The sequence below is a fragment of the Lycium ferocissimum genome, chromosome 5, assembly GCF_029784015.1.
Source record: "Lycium ferocissimum isolate CSIRO_LF1 chromosome 5, AGI_CSIRO_Lferr_CH_V1, whole genome shotgun sequence".
NCBI classification, from domain to species: Eukaryota; Viridiplantae; Streptophyta; class Magnoliopsida; order Solanales; family Solanaceae; genus Lycium; species Lycium ferocissimum.
The window spans coordinates 75,144,078-75,170,470 of NC_081346.1; the positions used below are offsets into that span (position 1 = coordinate 75,144,078).

The window sequence follows — 26,393 nt, forward strand, 5'->3', positions numbered from 1 at the left end:
GATAAGAGAGTAATACACATTTGATGAGCTTAGCCTTTCACACTAATCTCCTAGAAAAGCATAATGCTAAGTTAACAGGAATAAATTCACACGCTTAATATCATAAAACAAAATGTAGGTATTATTCAATGTCATGATTTCTTTAGTGACTTTATACCGTGAATCAATTATATATATTTGACAATCTGACTTTTGGGTTTTCTTGATTTTTATTTTATTTTTTGTTAATCTGAAATCACACAAAAACTAATATTCTTGGATCCCTTGTCCGAAAATAAAACCAAACCAAATAACATTTTTTTTTTTTTTGCTGCGGTTTGATTTTTTTTGGGTTTAATCCGAAAAAGTAGACTTTTTAAATTGTAGTATCTAATTTTGGGTTTCTCATTAACCTAATTATACTCACATAAAATTTAACATCTTCCAGATATCAATTTAGATTATAGGATCTAATTTTCTCAATAACGTAAATATATTCTCATAAATTAAATAACATCTTAGGAGATCAATGTATAAAACTTTGCAAATATGCCTAATTAAGAAATCGAGTACCCAGCTATCTTAATTAGGAGCTTTCAATAAACGAAAAATATGATTTTCTCAGTATAATACTATTAATTAATCAACCAATCTTTAAAAAGACCAAAAAATTCTTTTATACGTTTTCTTAAAGTAACTTTTTCCTTGCGTGGTTTAATTTACTTCTTTTACCTTTCGGTATGAATATAATTTATTAGGCAAGTACTTAATTATGCAATTTCACCTACTATATATACTTCTCCTCACTTACACATCTCTCATATTTTATCATAGTAGAGAAAACTAAAGATCAAATGGAGGTATTAAACTGCATTTCTTTTCTTGTATTCAATTTGTGTTTGCTCATCGCACTAAGCAATGGATCAAATGCAGATGAAAGAAAGGTACATATTCCCTTGTTTTTATCCAATTTAATTTCGGGAGACTAAAATTAATATTCATGATTTTCTACTCCCTTTTCGGAGACTAATAAAATTCTTGTGAGTTTCTACTCTGGTTTGTTACTTGGTTTGAAGAGATAAAAACTTCGTCGTTTTCAAATCTGATTAAGCAAACAACCTCTCTGCCTCCTGAGGTAGGGGTAAGGTCTGTGTACACTCACTATATTTATGATTAACTTAACCATAATAGATTAGTATGGTACGTTATAATTTTTTTCTATGGCATTGTTAAGGACTAACTTAACATTAACTTAACATTTCTTTTTCTTCTTATTGTGTTTATTATAACAGCCATACATAGTTTATATGGGCGATTTGCCAGAAGACACAGACTTCTTGTTGGATGATCATCATCACAGCTTGCTTTCAGAGGCTATTGGAGAGTAATAATAATAATAATAATAATAATAATAATAATTAAAAATCCTTCTCTTATATTATATCAAAATATATTTCATTTTCCTTAACAATGAAATGAATTTCTAATTGTTATATTTTTACGCATGATTCTTGAATTTCAGTGAGGCAATAGCAAAAGAATCAAAGATACATAGCTATACAAGGAGCTTTAATGCATTTGCTGCGAGACTATTGCCTGATGAAGCAGAGAGATTATCACGTACGTAATAATATACTCTTTTCGTTCCTGTTTATGTAGCACTTTTTTCTTGTTATTCATTATTATAAATAAATTGTAATATTTTTTATATTGGGAAACAGTTTAACTTTAAAACTTCCATGTCACACTTTAACAAAAAGCTTTCATAGTCAAATAGATGTTATGACATATAAAAAAGACGGCAAATTTAAGGCATCGTTTGATTTTTTTTTTTTTTTGGTAACTAAGTAACTTGCATTAATCACCAAGTAGTCCATTACAAAACCATAGCTGAAGAACACCAACAGCTATCTCAAATCTGAAAAGACAACACCTATACTACTTCCTACTAGACTAAGTACAGGATTTGAAGACATGTTATGGAGAGATTATTTTTTGTATAATTTTGGAAATAATAACCAAACATTTGATAATATATATGAATGGGGGTTATGCATAATATTAAACTAATGAAAAGAAAATAGATTTTAGTCTGAAGTGTTCAAGGAAATTTTATCATTCTGTTACTTTAATCTTCATATTACAAATATTTGTTTTGTTATCCCACATTATATCTCCCGTACATAGATTCATGTATAACTTATGCCAGATTATTTATACAAGGAAAGGAAAACTGCAATCACATAATGTATTTTTTATATTGAAACTTATACTATAATTGTATGTTATGCAACCAAACAAAATGTTATGTATGCAGAAACTTATACCAGGATTATTTTGCATTATAGATTAAAGCAAATGGCCACTAAAAGTCCTTTTTATTTCTTAAATTTCACATCAAATCAAATTACGTCACATAATTGAAAAAGTGGAGTGTAGTATTTCAATTTTCACTCCAATTTTTTTTTTTTTTTAACTAATTGATTATTTTTCCATATATTCTACAGAAAAAGAAGGGATTATATCTGTATTTCCAAATACAGTGAGAAAACTTCGAACAACAAGATCTTGGGATTTTATTGGAATGCCTGAGACTGTACAAAGAAATCACCAAGTTGAGAGTAATACAATCGTTGCAGTCTTAGATACAGGTTAAACATTTTTTTAAGGAAAAATAATTAAGAAAATATATTAATCCTTGCTTATTTTGATGAATATACCAACCATATTTTGTCCAATTTGATTTTAATTAGTAAGTTGCAATTTTCTTTAGGTATATGGATGGGATCACAAAGTTTCAATGACACAGGCTTTGGACCTCCCCCTGCTAAATGGAAGGGCAAATGTGACAAGGGCGTCAAATTTACTGGCTGCAACAAGTAAATATTTTGGATTTTACCTTTATATATATTAAAGTGTAAATTTTTTTTGCACTATCAGTATATTTTAACTAGAGGTGGCATGATTCTGTTCGAGTTGATATTTCACTAAAAAGAAGTTAAACTAATTAAGTTTTTTTTTTTATTTTCTTTTTTCAAATATTAAAACCAAGTTAAGTCAGTTTTTCATCAACTAGGTTCTTGCCGATTTTTTGTTGGTCTCTTTTTCCGATTTGAATCGGTTTTGATTTGATTTGATTTTTTGATTTTCCATTAACATCCCTAACTTTAACATGTTACAATAGTTTGTGTTTTAAAAAAAAAGTTTATCATATTTGACTGCTTAGATAACGCCATTTTGAAAAGCTTCTACTTGATTGGTAATTCATTACGTGGGGCGGAGCTACCTTTCATATACGAGATGTGTTGAAAAATTATATATATTTTCTGTATACAAATAGGTAAATGTAAATTCTTGAATACTTTGATAGAAAGAGAAGCTTCTAGTGTAACGCACGTTAAAGATGGTTCATAAATTGCTTTACATTGCAAGTTCAAATCATAAATGTGACAATATTCTTATAGTATTTATTTAAATTTCGTTGTTCGAATTTCTCGCTTGGCACTGACATTCATCATTTCCTTCGAAAAATATATTTATTTAAACAGCAAATTAGCTTCTAGTGTAATGTTAAAGATTTTGTCTCGATCTTAAACAAGTGAGATCTACTAATTTTAACAATTTGTCTCAAACTTTGGATTACAGCAAGGTGATCGGAGCCCAATTTTTCAATCTAGACAAATCAGCAACTCCTGATGAAATTAGTCCAGCAGATTTTGAAGGCCATGGCACACACACATCTTCCACTGCTGCTGGAATCCAAGTACGGGGTGCCAACCTAGACGGATTCGCCCACGGTACGGCCCGTGGGGCCGTACCATTGGCCCGGATAGCAGCATACAAAGTATGCTGGCGTTTGGGCTGTTCGGACATAAATCTCCTAGCAGCATTCGATGCTGCAATCCACGATAACGTGGACATTATATCGGTGTCAATTGGCGCCTCATCAAGGAGTTATTTCAAAGATTCAATGGCTATTGGATCATTTCATGCTATGAAAAGGGGAATTTTGACTTCTTGTTCAGCAGGAAATGATGGGCCTGATTTGTCACAAGTTGAAAATGTAGCACCTTGGATTATGACTGTGGCAGCTACTAGTATTGATAGGCAATTTGAGACTACTGCTGAATTGGGTAATGGCAAAAGTTTTACGGTAAGTTATTATTTTTTCTATATTATCATCGTCTGTTTTATACTGACAGTGCATAGAAGTTAAATTTGTTTTCTTCGTTCTCTGTGTATTTGGTTAGGGAATTTCTCTCAACCTCTTTGACACGAAAGGAAAAATGTCACCTTTGACAAGTGGAATCTTGGCCAAAAATGGTAGCGCAGGAAGTGATGTAGATCCCAGGTACTCCTTCGGATCTTTGACACATTTAAAACTCACATATAATGATGAGAAACTTTATAACCACGTATGCCACACAGATATTATGGAGAAAATTTCATGAGTGATCGTCCAAGTATTAGTCTATTGCTAGAAAGTCACTATTCTTTATTTCTTTGTTTGGAACGTAAAAGTCACTCAATTATTCACCATGAAATTTCCAGACTTCTACTTTTAAATGGATATGTGAATAATTTGATGTAACAAAACAAAGAATAGTGACTTTCCAATAATAAACTTATATTTGAATAATCACCCACGAAGTTTGCTTAGATATTATACAAGTTTCAAAAGCTTACATTCACACAAATGTCATGACATGTTTAAGACGAGTTTCAAATTAAAAGCATTTATTTCTTTTTAAACTCCATATCGAGTTAAACTACATCACATAAATTTAAACAAATAACTAATATATTAAAAAACTACTTTATAATTTGATCAAGCTAGAGCCTTGTATTGGAATTTCAAAATTAATGTTGTTGTTAAATCAATATGCAGTTTTTGTGATGATGGTAGTTTAGATGGGAGAAAGGTGAAAGGGAAAATAGTATTTTGCCTTGAAAACTTAAATCAAGATGACACCATACGAAAATATGGAGGTGTTGGAGCTATTATGTCAACTGATGATTTTTCAGACACAGCAATGTCCACTGTTATACCAGCAACATATGTTCATATAGCTGATGGTCACAAGATTAATCAGTACGTCAACACCACTAAGTATGTTTTCTTCTACTAATTTCCTTAACTATTTGGAGTGTAATTATACTATACCTTGCAATTCCAAAAAAAGAAAGTATGACGATTTATCTTAACGTAAGGATTTTTTTACAGCACTCTCAATATATATTAATATGTTATCTTTCAAGTTACTATTGAGCCGTTTGGACGATTAGTTGCTCGGACTCTCCAAAAGTGATGCCATGACTGTGTCTGATTCTAAAAAAAATGCACTACTTTTGGAGAATCCGACATGTACCCGTCGATATATTTGAAGAGTCCGAGCAACATAGTTGACATGAATCTTATTCCATTTCTTCAAAAAATGTTATCAAAATTATTGGTTATATATATGTTGGAATGATTCTTTTTATTTCTAAAAATGAGTGAACAAAACTAGTTTTCACTGATTTTTTCTAGTACTCACAAAACTTCTAACTCTTTTTCAAGTTAAAAACACGTCCAAACGCAACTTCAATTTCAAATCTCTTTTTTTCAAGTTTTAATAAAATCTATGTCCAAACACCTTCTAATATGCATATTTTATGAATGAGTTTGAGTCTTGTCCATTGACGGTGCAAAAAGTATTTACGCGGTCAGCTAACTTCTTAGGTAATTACACATACTTCTTCATAATAAGCATTTATAGATTATCTTGTAAAAATGATTACTAACCTCGAATTACTGGTTAACTACGTTGATCATATATAATTTTTGTAGGTCTCCTACAGCAACAATATTTAGATCAAGAACTATTAACATCACTGCACCATTTATACCTTCTTTTTCAAGTAGAGGACCCCAAACCATCAGTCTCAACATACTCAAGGTTCGTTTCTAATTACCTTTATCTTGTCATATTTGTACCTCTTTTTATATTCTCAAAGTTTTTGGCGGAACCAAGAATTTATATAAGATGATCAAAAGAAGCAATTTTGAACTGTGCACTTCACTACTTTTCTCTTCTATCAAGGAGATTCAACGACTTATATATAACAAAAAACTAATAATCGTATTTTCTCTAATCAAATTCCTTTCCATCAACCTAGTTCAGCCACATTATGCAATATATTTCACTTAAGCTGATGACAACTTGTACACGGGGTGGAGAGCGCAAGGGATTCACCGAATCCCCTTCGTTCGAAAATTATGGTCAAAATTATCTCTTATGTATATAAAGTACATGTTGAATTTCCTTGGCTTCTTCGTGTATTTATTTCTTTATATTTTGAATTTTTTAAGTGAAATCCCGTCTTCGCTGCTGCTTGTACATATTCGATGACAAATCTAATTCATCAATTCTATGAATTAGAATTTTGAAAGTTCTTATTCTACTTTATAATTCTATAATTTTTTCCATGTTTTTTTTATTTAATTTGGTCTAGCCTGACCTAGCTGCTCCAGGGTTAAGTATACTGGCAGCATTTTCAGAAAAAACAAAATATAATTTGGAATGGGGAACATCAATGTCTTGTCCTCATGCTGCTGGAGCTGCTGCCTATGTTAAGACTTTTCGTCCTCATTGGTCACCTGCTGCTATAAAATCTGCTTTAATGACTACTGGTGAGATTATCTTCCTCCTTAATTATCCATTCATTACTACTCTGCCCTAATATATGTTGCACACTTTTCTTTTTTATCTATCTTAAAAAAATCTCATCTTTCTATATATATTTTTTTTAATTTGTGAATTTTCAACTACACAAATATATAAGACTTGTTTTGGACTACACATTTCAAAAGTCTTTCTTTATTTCTTAAACTTACATCTTGGAGTCAAATGGCACCACATAAATTGGGAGGGAGGGAATACTTTATTTCTAATTTGCTTTTTGAAGCTTGCTCTTATTTTACTAGACTGGTCGTCTGTTTCAATTTAAAATCGTAGTGGGATACAGAATTTTTAAAAAAAAATAAAAAAATTGAAACTTGTGATTTTAAATATGTCAATACATTCATAGTGACTATAAGACTTACAAAACTTATGGTCTTAATCAGCATAACATTAATGTTACTATAAAGTTTTAAAGGTAAAATGGAAAGTCCAAGTTAAATTATTTTCACATTTATAAATGTGCCATTCTTTTGCAATGGACTAATAAACAGTGTCATTTTTTCAACAAAAAACGGTGGGAGTATCTTATAGAACCGCACATCCAGTGGCTACGACACCACTTTAGGAAAGGGTTGTTCTTATAAGTTATAAATGTGAGAGTATATTTTCTTTAGAGAAAATTAGATACATACATACACACACACACAGAAAATAGGTCGACACCATTTGAAAATAATACAAAGTAATAATCAACTTGAAACCGAAATAAAAACCTTAAAATGAACATATTCCTAGACTGAAATTCACTTACTAGACGAGTTATATAATAATAAAGCTGGCACCAATCGCGTAAACTCCTACGTACGTTATATACACACACCATAATAGGCTAGCCCATAGTATTTCACTAAACAAAACAAAAAAGGAATTAGCCACGAAATTCGTCTTTAATTAATCTATCGCTAAATACCTCGTAAGGTAACATGATTTTTTTTATATAATCAATCGCTAATTCGTCGTTAAGTGGGATTAGCGGAGATCGTAGATGTTGTTAGCTCCTCGTTTTTTTGGTAATATTTCAAGTTTCAATAATGGTCATGTAATACATATTATTATTGTTCATCAATGTAACACATTTAAGTAACTCATTTGTATTTTTTTAATTTTGTTTTAGCCAAACCTATGGAGATCCAACCAGCGGAAAGAGAATTAGCCTCAGGCTCAGGACAAATAAATCCAACAGGTGCATTAAACCCTGGTCTAATTTATGACATTGACATAAACTCCTACATAAGTTTCCTTTGCAAAGAAGGCTACAACACTTCAAACATAGCACAATTATCAGGAAATGGCACTTACAATTGCAAAAAGTTCCCATTAGCCAAGGGAACAGATGGTCTCAATTACCCCTCCATGCACCTCCAACTACCTAAACATTCAACTAATTTTTCCGTGACCTTTTTTCGTACTGTCACGAACGTTGGACCTGGAAAAGCTGTTTATAAATCGACCGTCGAGTCGCCCCGGGGAGTCTCGATCGTCGTGAAACCGAGCACGTTGTCGTTCAATGGGCAAAATGAGAAACAATCTTTTCAAGTTTCTTTGAGTGGGAAATTTGTAGATCCAAAGGCTTATTACATTAGTGGTTCACTTGTGTGGAGTGACTCTACACATGTTGTGAAGAGTCCTATTCTAGTATACAGGCCATTGTCTAGGAGTTGAGATTAATTATTGTAATTTTTATGGTTGAAATATAAAAAGTAAATTTACTTAATTAATTGGATATGGTTATTTAAACTTTATAAGTATTTTCGTTGAGTATTGTTGATGGTATACATTTCATGTTTGTGTTCTTATAGTAATATTTGTTGACACCCAATTTTGTCCCTCCTTTATTTAATTTTATTCACTCGGGCTTCTAAATTTACTGACGAGTTAAATACCTTATTTTCACTATTTTATTTCTTATTGCTACTACTATTAATATCGCTACTTTTATTTTCAACATTACGAGCATTACTTTATCACAAATTTAAAATGGTTCGTCATCATTTTATTTTCGGGTTTGGACTCGTCAAATCAATTACAAGGAAACACTTTGCTAAATCCTTATTTTTCTACATATTAACTATTAATTAGCTTGACATAATATATATTGTATTAGTTATTAAATTAGAAGCCCAAAAATAATTAAATAGCGGAGGAAGGACCAATATTTTTCAGCCAAACTAATGGCCCAAAATACAAATACAATATTACTTCCCTACCCAAATAAACAACCCACATTTCAATACCCAACCCACATTCTCAACCCATATTTTCAGCCCACACCACAATACCCGGACCAGCCCATACCTTACCCGATCCGGCCCAATCCCCTTATTTTACCCTAACCCCTACCTCTCCTCTCTCTCTCTTTTCTCTTCATCACCGCCGCACACCCCTTCCCCTCTCTCTTTCCCGCTTCTCTCTCCTCCTTCGTCTCCCCCCTCACGCTCCTCTCCACTCACCGCTGTCCCCCACGCCCGCCACCTCCCTCTCTCTCCCCCCCCCCCCCCCCCCCCCCCCGCTCCTCTCTCATACGCTCCTCTCTCTCTCTTCTCTTAAAACCCTTAATCACAACCCTATAAAGAATGGTAATTCGGATGAGAAAAGAAGGGAAAAAAAAAACAAGATCGGACAAGATCGAAAAGGAGAAAAACAGACCGAAAAATCCCCCCTCAAAACAGATTGAACACGATCTGAAATTTCCGCAAAACCCCCTGCAAAACCCAAGTTTTAATCATAACAGAGAATCTCCTTCGAAAATAACAGCCCAACATATCACTCTATTTTCATTCTTAGTCTGAAGCTTTAGTTACTTTAATCGGTTTCGAGCTCGTCGTGTTCGAGTAGATTCGAGGCCGTCTACACCCACTTCACTGCACCTACAAAAGGTCGGAAAACCCTTTTCCTTTTCTTTATTTTTGGTATTCTGGTTTGTTTAGTTTAATTTATGTTCATATGTTAGTTAACAAATGTTGGTGTTCGTGTAGTTCGAATAATTTAGTCTTAGTTAATATAGCGTAGTATCAATTTAAGCTCAATATAGTTAATTATGTTCTCCAAGTTAATTTTATCTAGTTTGAACAGAGTAATTAATCAAGTTGTAATTTTGTCTAGTCGATAATGTTTGTTAGCTTATTTGCTGGCTATGTTAGTTGAAATAACGTTTATGTGTTGATGTTCTGATTTATAATAATCAAGGATTGTGTTCATTGGGTCTGAATTATTATATTGCCAGCTTTAAACCTCCTGTGTATGACCTGATCTTGATTAGTGCTTATCTTATATAGCTTTGTGCTTTGACATCATGAGTAGCATATAAATGGATGTGTATCCTTGAAGCATTGCCTGTATTTGTCTAATGTGTAAGGTTGGCAACCTGTCTAGGCATCTTGATACCTTTGGGTCTAATTCTGTGTTTCTCAAGATATGTGTATGTAGTCCGAGAGCAAATGGTGATTACTTTTCTCGTGTCTCCGTCCATGTCTATCTAGTCGTTAGTTAAATCTGTTGTTTGTTGCCCATGGGTGTATTGTGAATGTTCTATTAGCATACTAACCACAATTTACTATGCAAGCATGTTTTAGATTAGTGTCGGGATCACATATGTCATAGTAGGGTTTAACATGAAAGAAGGTTAGACCAACATGATATCTTATAAGATACCTATTGTATGGCTATTAGATTGATGAAGTCTCAACTGATTACATGAATGTGTTAAGCCAAATTTCAGAACTGTGTACATGAAACTTGGTGTGGCTGCCTCAAACTATGTCAAATTCACAATGCTTAGTAATTTACTTATGTTTGAGAAGTGCCTCGCACACCTCAAATACCTATCTAATAACTTCATACTCAACTATATCTACCTGAATTACTGCCTTGGTGACATGATATGATTTAGTGCTTCTCAACTCAATTCATATGTGACCATTATATAATCATGACAATAAACCTGGTTTTGTATGCCCATCAGTACCTTGAGGAGTTGTTTGTGGAGTACTCGAATTCTGTATCGATAGTTTATTCTCATCAGTCTTACATGATTAGTTTTCCTCCTGGAGAATTCTGTAGCATTGCATCTCCCTTGGACATCTTTACTGATCATGAACATCAAGCCTTATCCTGGTCCCTGTTTTACTCCTTGAACTCTGCATTGCTGATTGCGACTTGCCTCTCTCCCTGTTCTAGATATGCCATCATGTATTGTTGAGTGAATTTTGCATAAACCCTCCCCTTCAAACATGCTGTAACTTGCCTGTCCTCTTTCATCTTGGCTGCCGCACTGTTGCTAAAATCAAAATACTGCGTTAGGTTGAACCAAGTATTTTAGCCTTATTTATCAGTTACTTTGTTGCTAGAAATTTAGGGCATATCATTGTCATTTTCTTGAGGACATTTGCTGCTTTCTAAACTACATAATGTTGCCATAGAATTATTCCTCTGTTAGCTGTTGTTTCTTGTTTTTTTTTTCTTTCTTTATGAATCCAAGAAACTAAATGGAATTTACTTATAGTTCCAAACTGTTGCTATTTCTTGTGTTCTATCTAAATATATATAGTATATACATAATCTACTGATTTGTTTGAGTGTATATTTTACGTGTTTAATCTTATTCACCGATCATATACTAATCCTTTTCTTTTCACTTCTATGCATGACACCTCGCACACGAGTCCAAGCGATTCGTCATCTCCTTCCGCACTTGGCGTTGGGCTAAAGCCCAACATAACTCCTCCTGTGTCAGCCCAATCCGCAACCAAACAAGAAAACAAAAAATCTGGGCCAAAGCCCAATAGGCGAGTGTGAACAGCAGCGATCAACATAAAGAAAGATACTTTGGCCGAAGCCCAATAACATGAACAAGCTTCCAGCATGGGCCCTAATACATAGGCCAAACCCATTTACTCTTTACTCTCTTCCTTATTTTTATTGTTGTGTATTTCTATTTGCTTTGTATGACTAACATTTTATCTTTTTAGTAACTTAGATAAATTCTAGACATTTAAGGGGTTTAGTTTAGTAATGGGTAGTTAATTCCACAAGTTACATTCACTTCTATTTTATTCCAAACTAATTACAGTATCTATAACATTTATTTGAGAAATTGATTTTTTTTAATAGCATGACTATATGTTTTAAGTTAAAAGAATCAAGATTTGCTCTTACTATCTTAAAACACTTGAAATACACCTTTTGGTAAAACATTAACTCGCAATAACTTTACAAATACAGTTTAACTGGCTAGTTGGCATAACCCATTTTTTCTAAATACATACAAATATTACACAGCCCGTTTATTTTAGTTTATTTATAACCAAACTCTTTTTATGCAATTATTACTTTCCTACAAGCTTTACTTTAAATAACATTCTACTTTTATTTATAACTTTAGCAATACTTTCAAGATATTTTTTTTTAAATATTTAAAATACTATATTTACACTTAGCCTAACTAATATTAAGTCCGGTCGGTTAACCGTTGTTAATGGGTCTTAAAGGATGCCTAATACCTTCCCTTTAGACTAATTGAACCCTTACCTAGAATCTTAAGTTTCGCAGATCTTAAACAGAATTAACTTTAGATAATTACTTTAATAAACTTTAGGTGCCCTAATTCACCATAAATAATTAGGTGGCGACTCCTTAAAACAACAAAACAAACAGGAATCACCAATATGTCATACTCTACTTTAGCCCGGTTAAAATGGGGTGTGACAATATTCACTATTTATTTTGGTGACATTAATTTTTTTTTCCTTCGTGTTTTTGTGTTTTCATCACAAAAGACGTTCATATAAGATTAAGGGTGTAGGAATCCTATCTATCTCTAGCTCTACATCTTGCGGCAACAACTTCTTGTTTTTCATGCTTAAACTAACTTAACGACTTGTGTGTTTAATTTTCGTGAAAAATTAAAATCCCTTTAACATCATAAGATGCTGAGTAGGCTCCTGAAAGATCATTCAAACTTACTCAAGTATGTGTTGAGGTGCCATTCAAGGGCGGAGCTAGAGCAGGGGCAAATTTGTGTACTAATTTTGGGCACGTGTACTCGGTCTCTCCGTAAAATTAAATATTTTATGTATATTTAGAATTGGTATAATATTATCTGTTAGTACACATGCTATAAAAAGACTAAATGCGGTGCACTTGGTTAAAGGTTGAGCTAATTATCTAGAGGACAGGGATCAATCCCCACTAAATATATATTCTCCTTCTTCTTTTTTAGTGGTGAACCAATGTTCTAAAAATCCTAGATTCGCCTCTAAGCTCGCCGGAAAAATAGACCACAAATGTTATTAGAGAAAGAAATATCTTATATGGTCATCCAAGTATAACAAATTATCCAGCAAAGTCACTTATATTTAGATCATTTTATCTACAAAGTCATTGTAACTAGAAGTCTAAAAGAATAATTTCATAAAGCTCGCTCAAATTTGGTTTTGTGACACTAAATTTTCTTGTAGTTTATAATACTCATGATAATTACCTTCCTTATTTCAATTTTTTTTGTAACACTTCTTTTTAAATTGATTATTATTAGTAATATATTAATAAGTTTTATCTTCTTCTAACAGATTAGTGTTCTATTAAGTACCAATAATCTTTATTTCTATACTCCCCTGATGGAGATTCTGCCACCATTACTGGAGCCGTTGTGATTTTAAGACTCAAATAGGTCACAATTTGATGCATTTAAAAAAGAAATTAATAGCAACCTGATTAGAAGTACTCTAATAAACCAACTAAACACAATGATCAAATTCATAAATATTGCAAGATGTATTTATTACTCAAGATCTCAGAGTCCACATATCAATTTTAGTACTACAATTCAATAAAATACATCAATTTTTGGGATTTATCACTCCTTGTGTAGTAGCCACTTCCATCTTTTTCTTGGCCCAACAACTGCATCTATGAGCAATACAAACAGGTGCCAGAGATATAGGACAATGTGGTTCACAATCCTGTGGATTATCACATTCATGAATTGCTTCAACCTTAAAGGATGGAATATCTGCAACTACATAAAGAAAAAATAATTAAAAACACTTCATTATTAACTTCACATAAGATTATTATTTTCTCTTTGCTCTAGGATATATATTACGACAAAAAGGGAAGCGCGGGTGTATGAAGCATTCTACGTCACACTGGTTTGGGCATGAGAGGCATGTGCCGGATTCCAAATTTAAGTTATATCGGTTTAACCATTAAGGTCCTAGCATTGAACCTTTGTGTACATGCTCTCACTGAGGGAGTGTACCCAAGTATTAATGATTGATTTCACAGTTGAAACTTGTGACTTATATAAATCACACGAGAATAACTTTACTGTTACTCCATTAATAAACAAAAAAAAAAAAATAGCATATGAAGAGAGGGTTAATAAGAATTGAGAACAAACCCATGGTGACCAGCAACAAAGCAACAAAGAAAGCAGACTTCATCAGAATTTCGACCATTTTTTTTTTTTTTTACTGCTGCACTTTCTAGAAGAATATAATATTATAAACTTTGGAATGATTTGGAGAAAGGTCTTGATGAGGATTATATAGTGGTAGAGCAATAGAAGCAAAGCATACATGAGATTAACATAATCCAATTAAAATAAGATTAAGTCATTGTAACCTATTTCAAGATCAAATTATCTCATTTTATGGGACCACATTTGGTCAACAACTGTTATTATTGGATTACTGATTTGAATACATTTTGCTAAAAAAGTAAGTAGTTAATGATATTAATTAGAACTCAATGCAAATGTAATAAACAATTAAATATTACTCATTCTTCACATGAGAAACAATACAATATGGGTCATTTAGATGTTGTGGTCAATTCTTAATAAAATTTTAATATAAGGTATATATGTCGTTAATTTAAATATTTTTTGACACTATCAGATCATTCAACAATATATATAACTTAAACTCCAAACTCCAATTGCGTTTTGGACCGAGGTGATATGCATATCTTCATTTACCTTTTTCCAGATGTGTATAATATTCGTCTAGGTTGCAAAAGCATATGCATATATGAAATACACAAAGGCCCGACTAAAGTTTACAAATTGCATCACAGTCCTTGTCTTTATCACATTGGTGCATAGCAACTGAGCAACCACCTTGAACTTGAAAAATGGAATATTTGCAACTGCATATATGAAAGAATAATAAAAATTCATCATTTCACGTACGTATACTAAAATGAATAAATTATCAATGACGTTGATTTTGTAAACGACCTCATCTGAAAGCTTAAGTAATTTGAAAAGGGGTAATATTTTTTTAAATAAGTTTGCCAGTTCTAATACAATCAATGTTATCTCCTAAAGTTTATACTTAAATATTTGTTTATTTAAGTAGGTCTATACAAATCATACTAAAGAATCTGAATATCTAATTCAAAACCTCTCGTCAGCTAGATGAAGATCTTTAGGTCATTATACACCTAGTATGGGTATAACTCAAAACTCTCTCGCATGTATAACTTGATTTTCGAGCTCATATGCGTAAACTTGAACATGGACTTATAAGTCCAAACTAAACGCATATTACTGTATATTAACTTGAAGCTGCTATAAGAACTTATAAATTTTAAATCCTGGATTCGCCTCTAATTATGAACATATTTAATTTACTAGAACATGACAAAAACGTAGACAAGAGTCCAACAACTTGTTTTTAATGTTCACATTCCAAGACCACTGGAACATATCAAGCTACTTTTTTGTCAGCATAACCAAACTAATCTGAAGACTTCTCCAAATGAAAGATAGCAATTGATATTTGTTCATTTATTTGAAAGGCTAAATATTGATCTTGTTTTATCATAAACCATATTTTTTAGCTGCAACGTTTGACTGATGCGACTTATCAAACAATCAACACAATCTACCTCTATGTTGCTTGGAGTTTTTGGGTGTGTATCGGATCCTTCAAAAGTAATGCACTTTTGCAGAAAACAACACGGGTGTGGTGGCATTTTTGAAGAATCCGAGCACTCTAGATCTACCTCCATGAAACTTTTGGTTCAACAATCCTGTATTCGGTCCCCATTGGCCCGAGTAATCGACATTCACGAAATCGCGTAGAGCTCATTAAAGGAAAGCACTCCCTAGTAAAAAGAAATTCCATTCACACAGCCCGAACCCACACTTATGTTCAAAGGTGCAAAGATCTTATCTATCGCTCCACATTCTTTTGGTTGTTAATTAAACTAACTTAACAACGTAACTTTATGTATTTTATTTCTAGAAAAATTAAAATCATTTTGACATCATAAGATGCAGAGGATCAGGATATTGAAAAACAGTCCAACTTATTCAAACATGTATGTAAGGGGGTTAACTACTAAAAATACTATGAATTAGCAATGGACAAGTTTTGTAGTTAAATAACAAAATCGATCGCTAATTCTATCTTGTGACGGATTAGAAACGAATTGTCGAAAATTTTGTTAGTTAATCTACTTACCAATAGATTAACGACGAAATTTACAGCTAATTTCAATTCCATTTGAACCGCCTCTGCTAGAAAATCACACCGTACATATAAGGTCAGTTTTTTCTTAATATATATTAGTAGATGATAAACCGCTTTGCTTGAAAGTCCTGTGTTTTTCGCAGGTGGAGCCATCGTTAAGACTCAAATAAATTAATAGTGAACTCAGAACTACTCTAATAAATTAACCAAGCACAACGATCACATTCATAAATATTAAAACATGTACTTATATATTACTCAAGTTCAAGATCTCAGAGTTTACATACCCATATTAGTACAATTCTATCAAATTAAACACATCATTTTTTAGGATTTATCACTCCTTGTATAGTAGCCACTTCAAGCTTTTTCTTGGACCAACATACGCATCTATGAAAAATACAAACAGCTGCTGGACTATTAGGACACTGTTCTTCACAATCATATGGCTTATCACATTGATGACTTGCTTCAACCTTGAAGGATGGAATATCTGCAACTATATAAAGAAAAAATAATTAAAAGCAATTCATAATTTCACATATGATATATTATTATCATTATCCCTTTTTTTTTTTTTTGCTCTAAGATATTGCAAATAAAAAATGTGGTTTGGTGTATGATGCATCCCCGTTCCCAAAAAAAAAAAAAAAATCTCTCCCTTCACATAGGGTTCGAACATCTGAGGCAGAGATTTATCCAAGATTTAAACTCTTTGGGTCCAATCATTAAGGTTCGTAGCATAATTGAACCCATTGTATTTTTAAAATTATAGGTTCAGTCTTACTATTTGTTGCAACTTCACTGGATTTTAAACATAAATATATGCTCTGCATTGAAATACTATGTTTAGATGAACTTGGTGCCGTGACGTTGGGGGTCCAAGACTTGAAATGTATGAGTTCATGCAGTGACCTCAAGTTAATACTATGCATTAGTAACAGGATTGACCACCAAACATTTATAGATATGTAGTGAATTTCTATATATAAAACTCACTATAGAGGAATATGTGCAAGCCGCCTACCCTAAAGCAAGCATAAGTGCTTGATTTCACCGCTCGAACTCGTGACCTAAAAGTCACATGGGAACAACTTTACCATTGCTGAAAGACTCCCTTCTTTAAATATATTACATTAATGAAAAACGAAAATCAAGGAGCTAGAGGTTCAAGACTCCAGAAAATAAGAATTTAAGAGAAACAAACCCATGGTGATCAGCAACAAGGCAACAAAGAATGCAGACTTCATCAGAATTTTGGCCATATTTTGATTTATTTATTTTTTAACTGCACTTTCTAACACAGAAAATATTATAAACTTTGGAATGATTTGGAGAAAGGTCTTGTTTAGCATTATATAGTGGTAGAGCAATCATCTTATGGGACCAAAGTGGTCAACATTTGGTATTTTTTTTTTTTTTTTTTTTTGGGTTACTGAATTTAATCCATTTTGCTAATAAAAGTAAGTAGATAATGACGACATTAATTAGAAGGCAATGCACATCTAATGCAGTAAAGAATTAAAGATTAATTAATCAATCTTCACATGAGAAAACAATAAAATATGGGTCATTTAGATTTTAGGTTGTGGACAGTTCTCAATTGAGTTTAAGTTAAATACGTCGCTAATATAAATAAACACTATCAGCAGGCCATTGATAATTGTTTTATATAACTTTAACTCCAATTACGTTTTGGTGCAGAGCAGCTACCTTGAACTTGAAGCACGGAGTATTTGCAAGTGCATATATGAAATAATAACTAAAAAAAATCATCATTTCACGTACGTATACTAAAATGAATGAATTACCAATAACGTTTGATTTTGTAAACGATCTCATCTGAAACTGAAAGTTTAAGTTATTTAAAAGGGGCCATATTTATTTATATAGGTTTGTCAGTTCTAATACGATCAGTGTTATCTCCTGAAAGTTTATATTGTTAAATATTTGTTTATTTAAGTAGGTCTATACAAACTATACTAAAGAATCTGAGTATCTAATTCAAAACCTCCCGTCAATTAGATGAATAATGACCTAAAGATATCTTTTGGTGACCTTAAGCTTGTACACCTAGTACTGTAGGGTGTATCTCAACACTCTGGCACGTATAAGTTGATTTTCGAGCTTGAACATAGACTTATAAGTCCAAACTAAACGTATATTAATGTGTATTAACTTGAAGTTGCTATAAAAACTAATAAGCTTCAAATCCCGGATTCACTTCTAATTGTGAAGAAATTTAACTTACTAGAGCATGACAAAAATGTAGACGAGAGTCTAACAACTTGTTTTAATGTTCATATTTTTTTGTCAGCATAAACAATTAAATAGCCAATGATATTTGTATTAAAATTATTTATTAAATGTGGACTTATCATTAACTTATTATTGTGTTTTAACAAAACAGGCTGAATGTTAATAGTTGGTGGACTCAACCTAATTCGTTTTCAATTGCGCTTTGCTATGGCGGATCAAGGTATGCACCTTCTTTTCATGCATTATATTATTTTATAGGCGTTCTTCATTTATGTGATTATTGTATTCGTGTTTCTTGTTGAATTTTAACAATTTGTTCATTCATTTGAAAGGCTAATCATTGATCTTGTTTTATCCTAAACCATATTTTTTAGCTGCAACGTTTGACTGCTGCTACTTATCAAACAATCAACACAATCTACCTCTATGTTGGTCGGATTTTCAAAAATTGTTGGGTGTGTGTCAAATCCTTTAAAAGTAATGCACGTTTGCAGGAAACTTGTGCACGAAATAATGCGGGTGCGGTGATATTTTTAAAGAATTCGAGCACTAAATCTACCTTCATGTATTTTTTGGTTATCCTAGCAAAAGAAATTCCATTCACCCGGCCCGAATCCACACTTAGGTTCAAAGGTGCAAATATGTTATCCATCGCTCCACATTCTTTTGGTTGTTAGTTAAAATACAACTTTATGTATTTAATTTCTAGAGAAATTAAAATCTTTTTGACATCATAAGATGCGGAGGATCGGGACATTGAAAAAACATTAAAACTTATTCAAACATGTATGAAAGGGGGTAAATTACTAAAAACATATGAATTAGCGATGGACAAGTTTTGTAGTTAAATAACAAAATCCACTGCTAATCCTATCTAGCACCGGATTAGCAACGAATTATTGAAAATTATGTTAGTTAGGATCTACTTAGAAACATATTAGTTCATAGCTAATTCCAATTCTACTTGAACCATCTCTGTCGGAAAATCACACCATACATATAAGGTCAATTTTTTTCTTAATATATATTAGTGCATGATAAACCACCTTGCCGAAAATCCTGTTTTTTGGTGTTGGGGCCATCGTTAAGACTCAAGTAAATTAATAGTGAACTCAGAACTACTTTGATAAATTAATCAAGCACAATGATCGCATTCATAAATATTAAAACACGTATATCTTACTCAAGATCAAGATCTCAGTTCTACATACCCTATTCAGTACAATTCAATCAAATTAAACAAAATAAACCACATTAAGTTTTGGGATTTATCACTTCTTGTGTAGTAGCCACTTCAACCTTTTTGTTGGACCAACATATGCATCTATGAAGAATAACAAACAGGTCCTAGAGTTCGAGGACAACGTGGTTCACAATTATATGGATTATCACATTCATGAATTGCTCCAACCTTAAAGGATGGAATCTCTGCAACTATACAAAGAAAAAATAATTAAAAACAATTAATACTTTCACATGTGATAGATTATTATCATTCTTTTTTCCTTTTTGCTCTAAGATATTGCAAATAAAAAGTGTGGTTCGGTGTATGAATCATCTCCCTTAAGAAAAAAAACAATTTCCCGTCCACATAGGGTTCAAGGATCTGAGGCATAGGCCGACTCAAGATTTAAACTCTACGAGTCCAACCATTAAAGGTTCTTAGCATAATTGAACCCATTGTATTTTTAAAACGGAAAGGGTCAAATATGCCATCGAACTATCGGAAATGACTCATTTATGCCGCTTATCAATAGTTTGGCTCATTTACGCCATCGCTGTCACAAAATGGCTCATCCATGCCATTTCCATGTGTGTGTCGAATTGTTTAATTAATTTGGGATTAAAAATTGAGCCGGTTTAATTAAACAATGTTGACCTCAAATTGGAGGCCACGTGTCATATCTGACATTGTAAAACAGAATTTAATGAAAAATGGAGGTCACGTGTCATATCTGACATTGTAAAACAGAAGTTAATGAAAAATGGCATGAATAATTGGTAACGGCGATGGCTTGGATGGGTTCTGTAATGGCGATGGCATGAATGAGCCAACTTGTTTACTTCAAACTTTGACTTGTTAAAGCAAACACATCTATGAAAAACACAAATAGGAATGAAACAATACCTACAATCTCTTGTATGATGACATTTGTGTGCCTCTGTCACCTTAGATGGAATATATGTGACTAAAAATATTTAAAACAAATCAAATTATCATTTCACATATATAGCAAAAGTTTGTCACTAGTTCTATGTAGCGACAAATTATTTAGCGATAAATTAGGGCCGCAAGGGGTAAAAATTGAAAGAGCTGAGGGACAAACCAGAGATCATTAGCAACAGGGAAAATTAGTAAACAAGAACTGGAATTAATGACGGATAAATTTTGTAATGAAGCAGCAAAATTCTATCACTAATTTGTTTAAACGATGAATTATTAAAAAAAAATCTATCAAACAACAAATTATTTAGCGACAAATTAGGGCTAGAGAGAGAGAATCAAAAAGAGGGACGATCACCCATGATGATTAGCAACAGAGCAACAACAAATGTTGAATACTTCATAAGAGCCTTCCCCATATTCTTATTTTATTTTGCAACTGCAGTTTCTACTAATTAATTATAACCTTTAACTGATTTTGATTTGAAGCAAGGTATTCTATAGCATTATATGGGGCAAAAGCAAATCTCACTTGTCATGTAATTAATACTTATTAGCCGTACTTATTTTAGCATAACTTAGTATTTAGATTAAAGTTATTTTTTTTTATGACTTATTAATTAGCAATACTTATTTTAACCGATTTTATTATCTTTTTTGTTGAATATTTTAATACGATGTGATCACCCAACTCACATTTTGTGTTATTTTCTTAAGATACACCTTAGTTATACAGTTGTATCTTACTATGACTAAAGAAATATTTGAAGTAAAAGTCATATGTTTTGTATGAAGACTTTTTCGAGAAAAAAAAAAACTCGAAGAAACCAAATAACCCGAGAAAACCCGAAGTTGAAAAACCCGAATTTTATTGGTTTGGCTTGGTTTATAAATTTAAAAACCCGACGCAATTGGTTTGGTTTGGTATTTGAAAAATCCGAACCAACCGGTCCATGTTCACCCTTACACAAACCTATAGAATGGTTTGTAGAAGAAAGCATTGATTTAAAGTGGACGGGGTTTTTGCCACATGGACAGACTAGGTGGACAACCATGCAGGCTTTTTTTTCCACATCGAAATGTCCAGTCAGCATTCATGACAGTCTGTTAATGAGAGGGACAGTTGTGGTCCCTTGGAGTGACAGCGAGGGCTCTTTTGGTACCAAAAACAAATGGAGTGTATATCCAGTCTATTTCGGATAGTTCAAGGGTAATTTTTGCCTTTTCCGTAAAGTAAATTAAGCTTACCTTATTTATGAGGCCATACTATTTCATATTAAGTATAGAAGCCTTTTTTGGGTTGTTCACAAATGTGATGGGGTAAAACTCTTATATAGCCACTTTTTAGTTTATGTAAGTAAAAATAGGAATTACATGGAGTTACAAATGTCCTGAAATTTTACATGTGAAATTTGAAACTCTATGATAGTGACTACAAAAATAAGACGGAAAGGTGAGTAGTGAGCCCTATTTCTACAATTTTGATGATGCACCAAAATATTAGTACAATGAGGCATCATTCCATTTAGCAAATGGCATAATTATGGCAACATGTATTACTCAACATAAGAGTTTTGAAGTTCATATTCATTTAGGAAATAGAAACATACATAACGATAGTCGATACATCAACAGTAAAAATTTATCCGCACTTAGTTCATGTAAAACGTAAAATTTCGAGTGCGAATAAATTTTTATCCCCACATCATCAATTCTCGGGTTTTGGGCCACGAACCGTAGCCACATCAGACTTTGACTTGGACCAACAAAAGCATTGATGAAAAATACAAATAGGAATGAAACAATAATGACAATCCTTTGCATGATTACACGTTTGCACTTGTGCCTCTGCCACCTTACTGGATGGAATATCTGCAACTGAAAATATTTAAAACAAATCAGATTATCATTTCACATATGTAGCAAAAATCTGTCATTAATTCTATTAAGCGACGAATTATCAAAAAAAAAAAAAAAGTTAAAACAACAAATTATTTAATGATAAATTAGGGCCAGAGAGAGTAAGAACCGCAGAAAGAGGGACAAAAAAATGATGATTAGCAACAGGGCAAATTATTAAAAAAGAACTGGAATTAATGACAGATAAATTTTGTAACGACAACAACAACAACAAGAACATACCCAGTGTAATATCACGAGTGGGTTCTGGGGAGAGTAATGTTGGGCTAAAACGGCCCAAAGATACTCTTAACATGATGTGATATTGTCCGCTTTGAGTCAAGCCAGCACGGTTTTTCTCAAAAGGCCTCACATCATTATGAGTATCCAACTCCTTATAAGTAGCTCCTTTTTCTTTCCATCTACCAATGTGGTACTTTGTTCGCACACCCAACAATCTCCCACTCGAACTAAGTTCCACGTGGCTCATTAGGGGTCAGAGATTCAATGTGCCAATGTGCCACCCACATTGTCAAAGTATTTACGGTCACCGAAGCCCAAAGGCTATGTATGCGTCTTCAAAGCTAGGGTAAAGGTTGTAAACCAGCCCGTAGACGGGCAAAGGCACTAAGCCGACCCCCACGCCACACTCCGCCATCTTCATACTCGTCCGCCAAATCATTAGCTCTGATACCAGTTGTTGGGCTAAAACAGCCCACAGATACTCTTAATATGATGTGATATTGTCCATTTTGAAGTGCCGTAGCTTTGCAGTTTTTTCCCAAAAGGCCTCATGCATTTAAGAGTATCAACTCCTCATAAGTAGCTCATTTTCTTTCGGCTACAGGTGTGTTACTTTGTTCGCACACCCAACAAGTAACGTGTCAAAAGAAGTGTTATCAAAGGGGGATAGAAAGAAAAAATCACGGCAGAAATTTTATAACGAAACATCAAAATTCCATCACTAATCTTGTTGATGAATAATTAAAAATTATATTAAACAACGAATTATTTAGTGATAATAGGGCCAGAGAGAGAAAATTGAAAGAGGGACAAACCGATGATGATTATCAATGGGGAATATTATTTAAAAAGAACTAGAATTAATGACGTATAAATTTTGTAACGAATCAACAAAATTCTGTCACTAATCTATTTAGTGATGAATTATTGAAAATTCTATCAAACAATGAATTATTTAGCGACAAATTAGGGCCAGAGAGAGATAATAAAAAAAAGGGACAATTACCCATGATGATTAGCAACAGAGCAACAACAAATGTTGAAAACTTCATAAAAGCCTTCCCCATACTTCCTTTTTTTTTTTAATAAACTAATTAATACAACTTTTACTTGATTTAATTTGGAGCAAGGTATTCTATAGCATTATATGGAGGTAAAAGCAAATCCCACTCCTGATTAATGCATTAATGAATTATGGTTGTAGAGGCAAAGCCCACTTCAAATTGATGTTATCTCATAAAACCATAAAAGGTAACATAAATTAAAGTAAGTTTGCCTTATTTATGAGGCCAGATAATTTCACATTAAGTACAGAAGCCTTTTTTGGGTAGATAGAGATAATAAAAAAGAGGAACAATTACCCAGGATAATTAGCAATAGAGCAAAAATAAATGTTGAAAATTTCATAAGAGCCTTCCTCATATTTTTATTTTATTTTGCAATGTGCACTGCAAATTTTACTAATTAATTACAACTTTTAATTGATTTTGTTTATGAGCAAGGTATTCTACAGCATTATATAGGGGTAAAAGCAAATTAAATCCCACTTGTGATTAATGTAATCTCGTGAAATAAAAACATAGAAACAAGTTTAATTGCCACATTAATTATTAGCCTAATGTATCAATACCAAGGGGAATTTGTTGCTTAAATTATAATGCACGAGAATTTAAATTCTCTTCCCCAAGTTAGGTATTTTCTATACATATTTTCTAGAATTGATCTAATATTATTTGTTAATCCGGATGCTCCAAAAAGGTTGAATGGTGTACTTTGTTAAATGTTGAGTTATTTACTAAGAGGAATGAGGATCAATTCCAACTTAGTACTTTCTTCTGTCTTTAGTACACACATGTTTTAGAAATCCTAAATCTATTTGATCACTACATATTAAATTCATCTGTAAATTGAACACATATTGTGAGAAACAGTAGAGAAGCCATTCAACAAGAAGCCAAGGACATTCAACATTAATTATTATATACATAAAAAAATAAAAAAAACTTGTATATACGGTGAATTTTACATGGAGTTCTTTACATTTTACACCCCTAATGTATATTTCACATTTTTAATTTACACCCTTTCCTTCAATCCTTTTCAATTTGCCCGCTAACCTATTTGTTGTGCTATTTCACACACACACAAAAATACATTGACATGCATACAGTCTTAGCTTGAGACAGCAGATACACGTGCACTCACAGCTTAAATGCTAGATATATTGATCCAATCGAATTCACTGTTTACCATTAAGGATGTGATGGGATGGACGGGATCCCTTCACCTTTAATCAGAGGTCTCGTTTTGAGCCCTGCGAATGAAGTTTTCCTTGGTAATTAGGAGTGTTTCCTCCTTTAATAGACGCTACGCAATGTGAATTTGAATTAGCAAGACCAATAAACACCGAATACTAGATAATGATACTAAAAAAAAAAAAAAAAATACGCACGTTGACTAGTCATTTATCGTTAATCGGGTTGGATTAATAATATAAACCTTAGAAAGTATGTTATAACGAAGAAAGAGTATAGCATTTAATTTGTTCACAACTTTGTTTGATCTTGAATTGCTTTGACTTTTACAAAGCTTTCGATTGATGGACCAAAAACCTTCTTCTTCTTTTTTTTTTTTTAATTTGGAAAGGTCTAATCTGTTAGGACTATTTCGTTTATTGAAGGAAAAAGGTCAAATTCGTAGATATACGATAACAAATTTGTTCAATTTAGTCTATCGTTATACTTTTGTTCCATTCATATAATTTCCATTAGCAAATTGTTTCTTATTTTCTCTAGTGGAGATCCAACGCAAAACTAGCCACATGTTTAAATTTTTTTTTGAAAAAAATCCAGATTTATCGGTTGACTTTCAACTTTATTAAAAATTACCTCAAGTTGAAGCTCCGACACGGGTCAATTAAGGGTAAAACGGAGACTTTTTCCTAATGATGCAGGTACTATTAGAACAAAAGTCTAAAGGAAGGCAAACTTAATTAATTTCAAATAGTACAAGAGTAAATTACTTTCCTAATATAGCGCACTTTCGAGATGAAAAATAATTTTTGAAATTAAGGATCAAAGACCCAATCTCAATATTATTTTGAAATTTGCTCAAGTAATATTTTAGAACTTCATTTTACTGTAAGCTTCGCATTTATGTTTGCAAGATTTCCATTTTCCTTAAATTATTTATTTATTTATTTGAAAAGCTTCAAAAGGAATATCTAAATACATTACACAACGATCTTAGAAATTACCCAAATATCAGATCCAGTTTTACAGAATATTCTTTATACTTTGGCTTAAACAATAATTTAAGGAAAAACATATATTTTTGTAAATCAAATTTAATAAACAGTATGTTCATATACAGAAATCTTATCTTTGAAAGGAAATAACAACCTTAGATAAATTTATGCTAAAAGATCAATTAAACTCCATCATTAGTGGAAACAAACATAGAGGAATCTCTGTAACCACTCCACAATATCTTCTACCACAGCTCATAATTCAAACATTTTATTTTACATAATATACACAACCATAATTAGAGCTAATTTATTTTTAAAAAAATTAAGCAAAAATATTAACCAATAACCATTATCCGAAAGATTGGTTCAACGAGGTCCCAATAATTATGGAACAA

General features: G+C 32.4%; 1 protein-coding gene and 3 long non-coding RNA genes across 4 annotated transcripts; 1 reads left to right on the top strand and 3 right to left on the bottom strand.

The window, feature by feature from the left end:
* Window positions 1–833: 833 nt before the first annotated feature.
* Window positions 834–8,414, top strand: LOC132058574 (subtilisin-like protease SBT4.15). The gene is made up of 11 exons (XM_059451038.1): window positions 834–923; window positions 1,272–1,363; window positions 1,502–1,599; window positions 2,487–2,630; window positions 2,753–2,858; window positions 3,625–4,132; window positions 4,230–4,330; window positions 4,868–5,089; window positions 5,810–5,918; window positions 6,475–6,652; window positions 7,819–8,414. Exons 1-11 carry the CDS (start codon window positions 834–836, stop codon window positions 8,364–8,366), a joined length of 2,196 nt encoding a protein of 731 aa, XP_059307021.1. The 3' UTR covers window positions 8,367–8,414.
* Window positions 8,415–13,454: 5,040 nt separating this feature from the next.
* On the bottom strand, window positions 13,455–14,241 carry LOC132058570 (uncharacterized). The gene is made up of 2 exons (XR_009415339.1): window positions 14,104–14,241; window positions 13,455–13,719 (listed from the first exon to the last, which is right to left on the bottom strand). It is a non-coding gene; the product is annotated as an uncharacterized LOC132058570 (long non-coding RNA).
* A 2,170-nt stretch (window positions 14,242–16,411) lies between these two features.
* Window positions 16,412–17,721, bottom strand: LOC132058571 (uncharacterized). Its single transcript, XR_009415340.1, has 2 exons — window positions 17,391–17,721; window positions 16,412–16,682 (listed from the first exon to the last, which is right to left on the bottom strand). It is a non-coding gene; the product is annotated as an uncharacterized LOC132058571 (long non-coding RNA).
* Window positions 17,722–22,162: 4,441 nt separating this feature from the next.
* On the bottom strand, window positions 22,163–23,953 carry LOC132058572 (uncharacterized). The gene is made up of 2 exons (XR_009415341.1): window positions 23,755–23,953; window positions 22,163–22,484 (listed from the first exon to the last, which is right to left on the bottom strand). It is a non-coding gene; the product is annotated as an uncharacterized LOC132058572 (long non-coding RNA).
* Window positions 23,954–26,393: the final 2,440 nt, after the last annotated feature.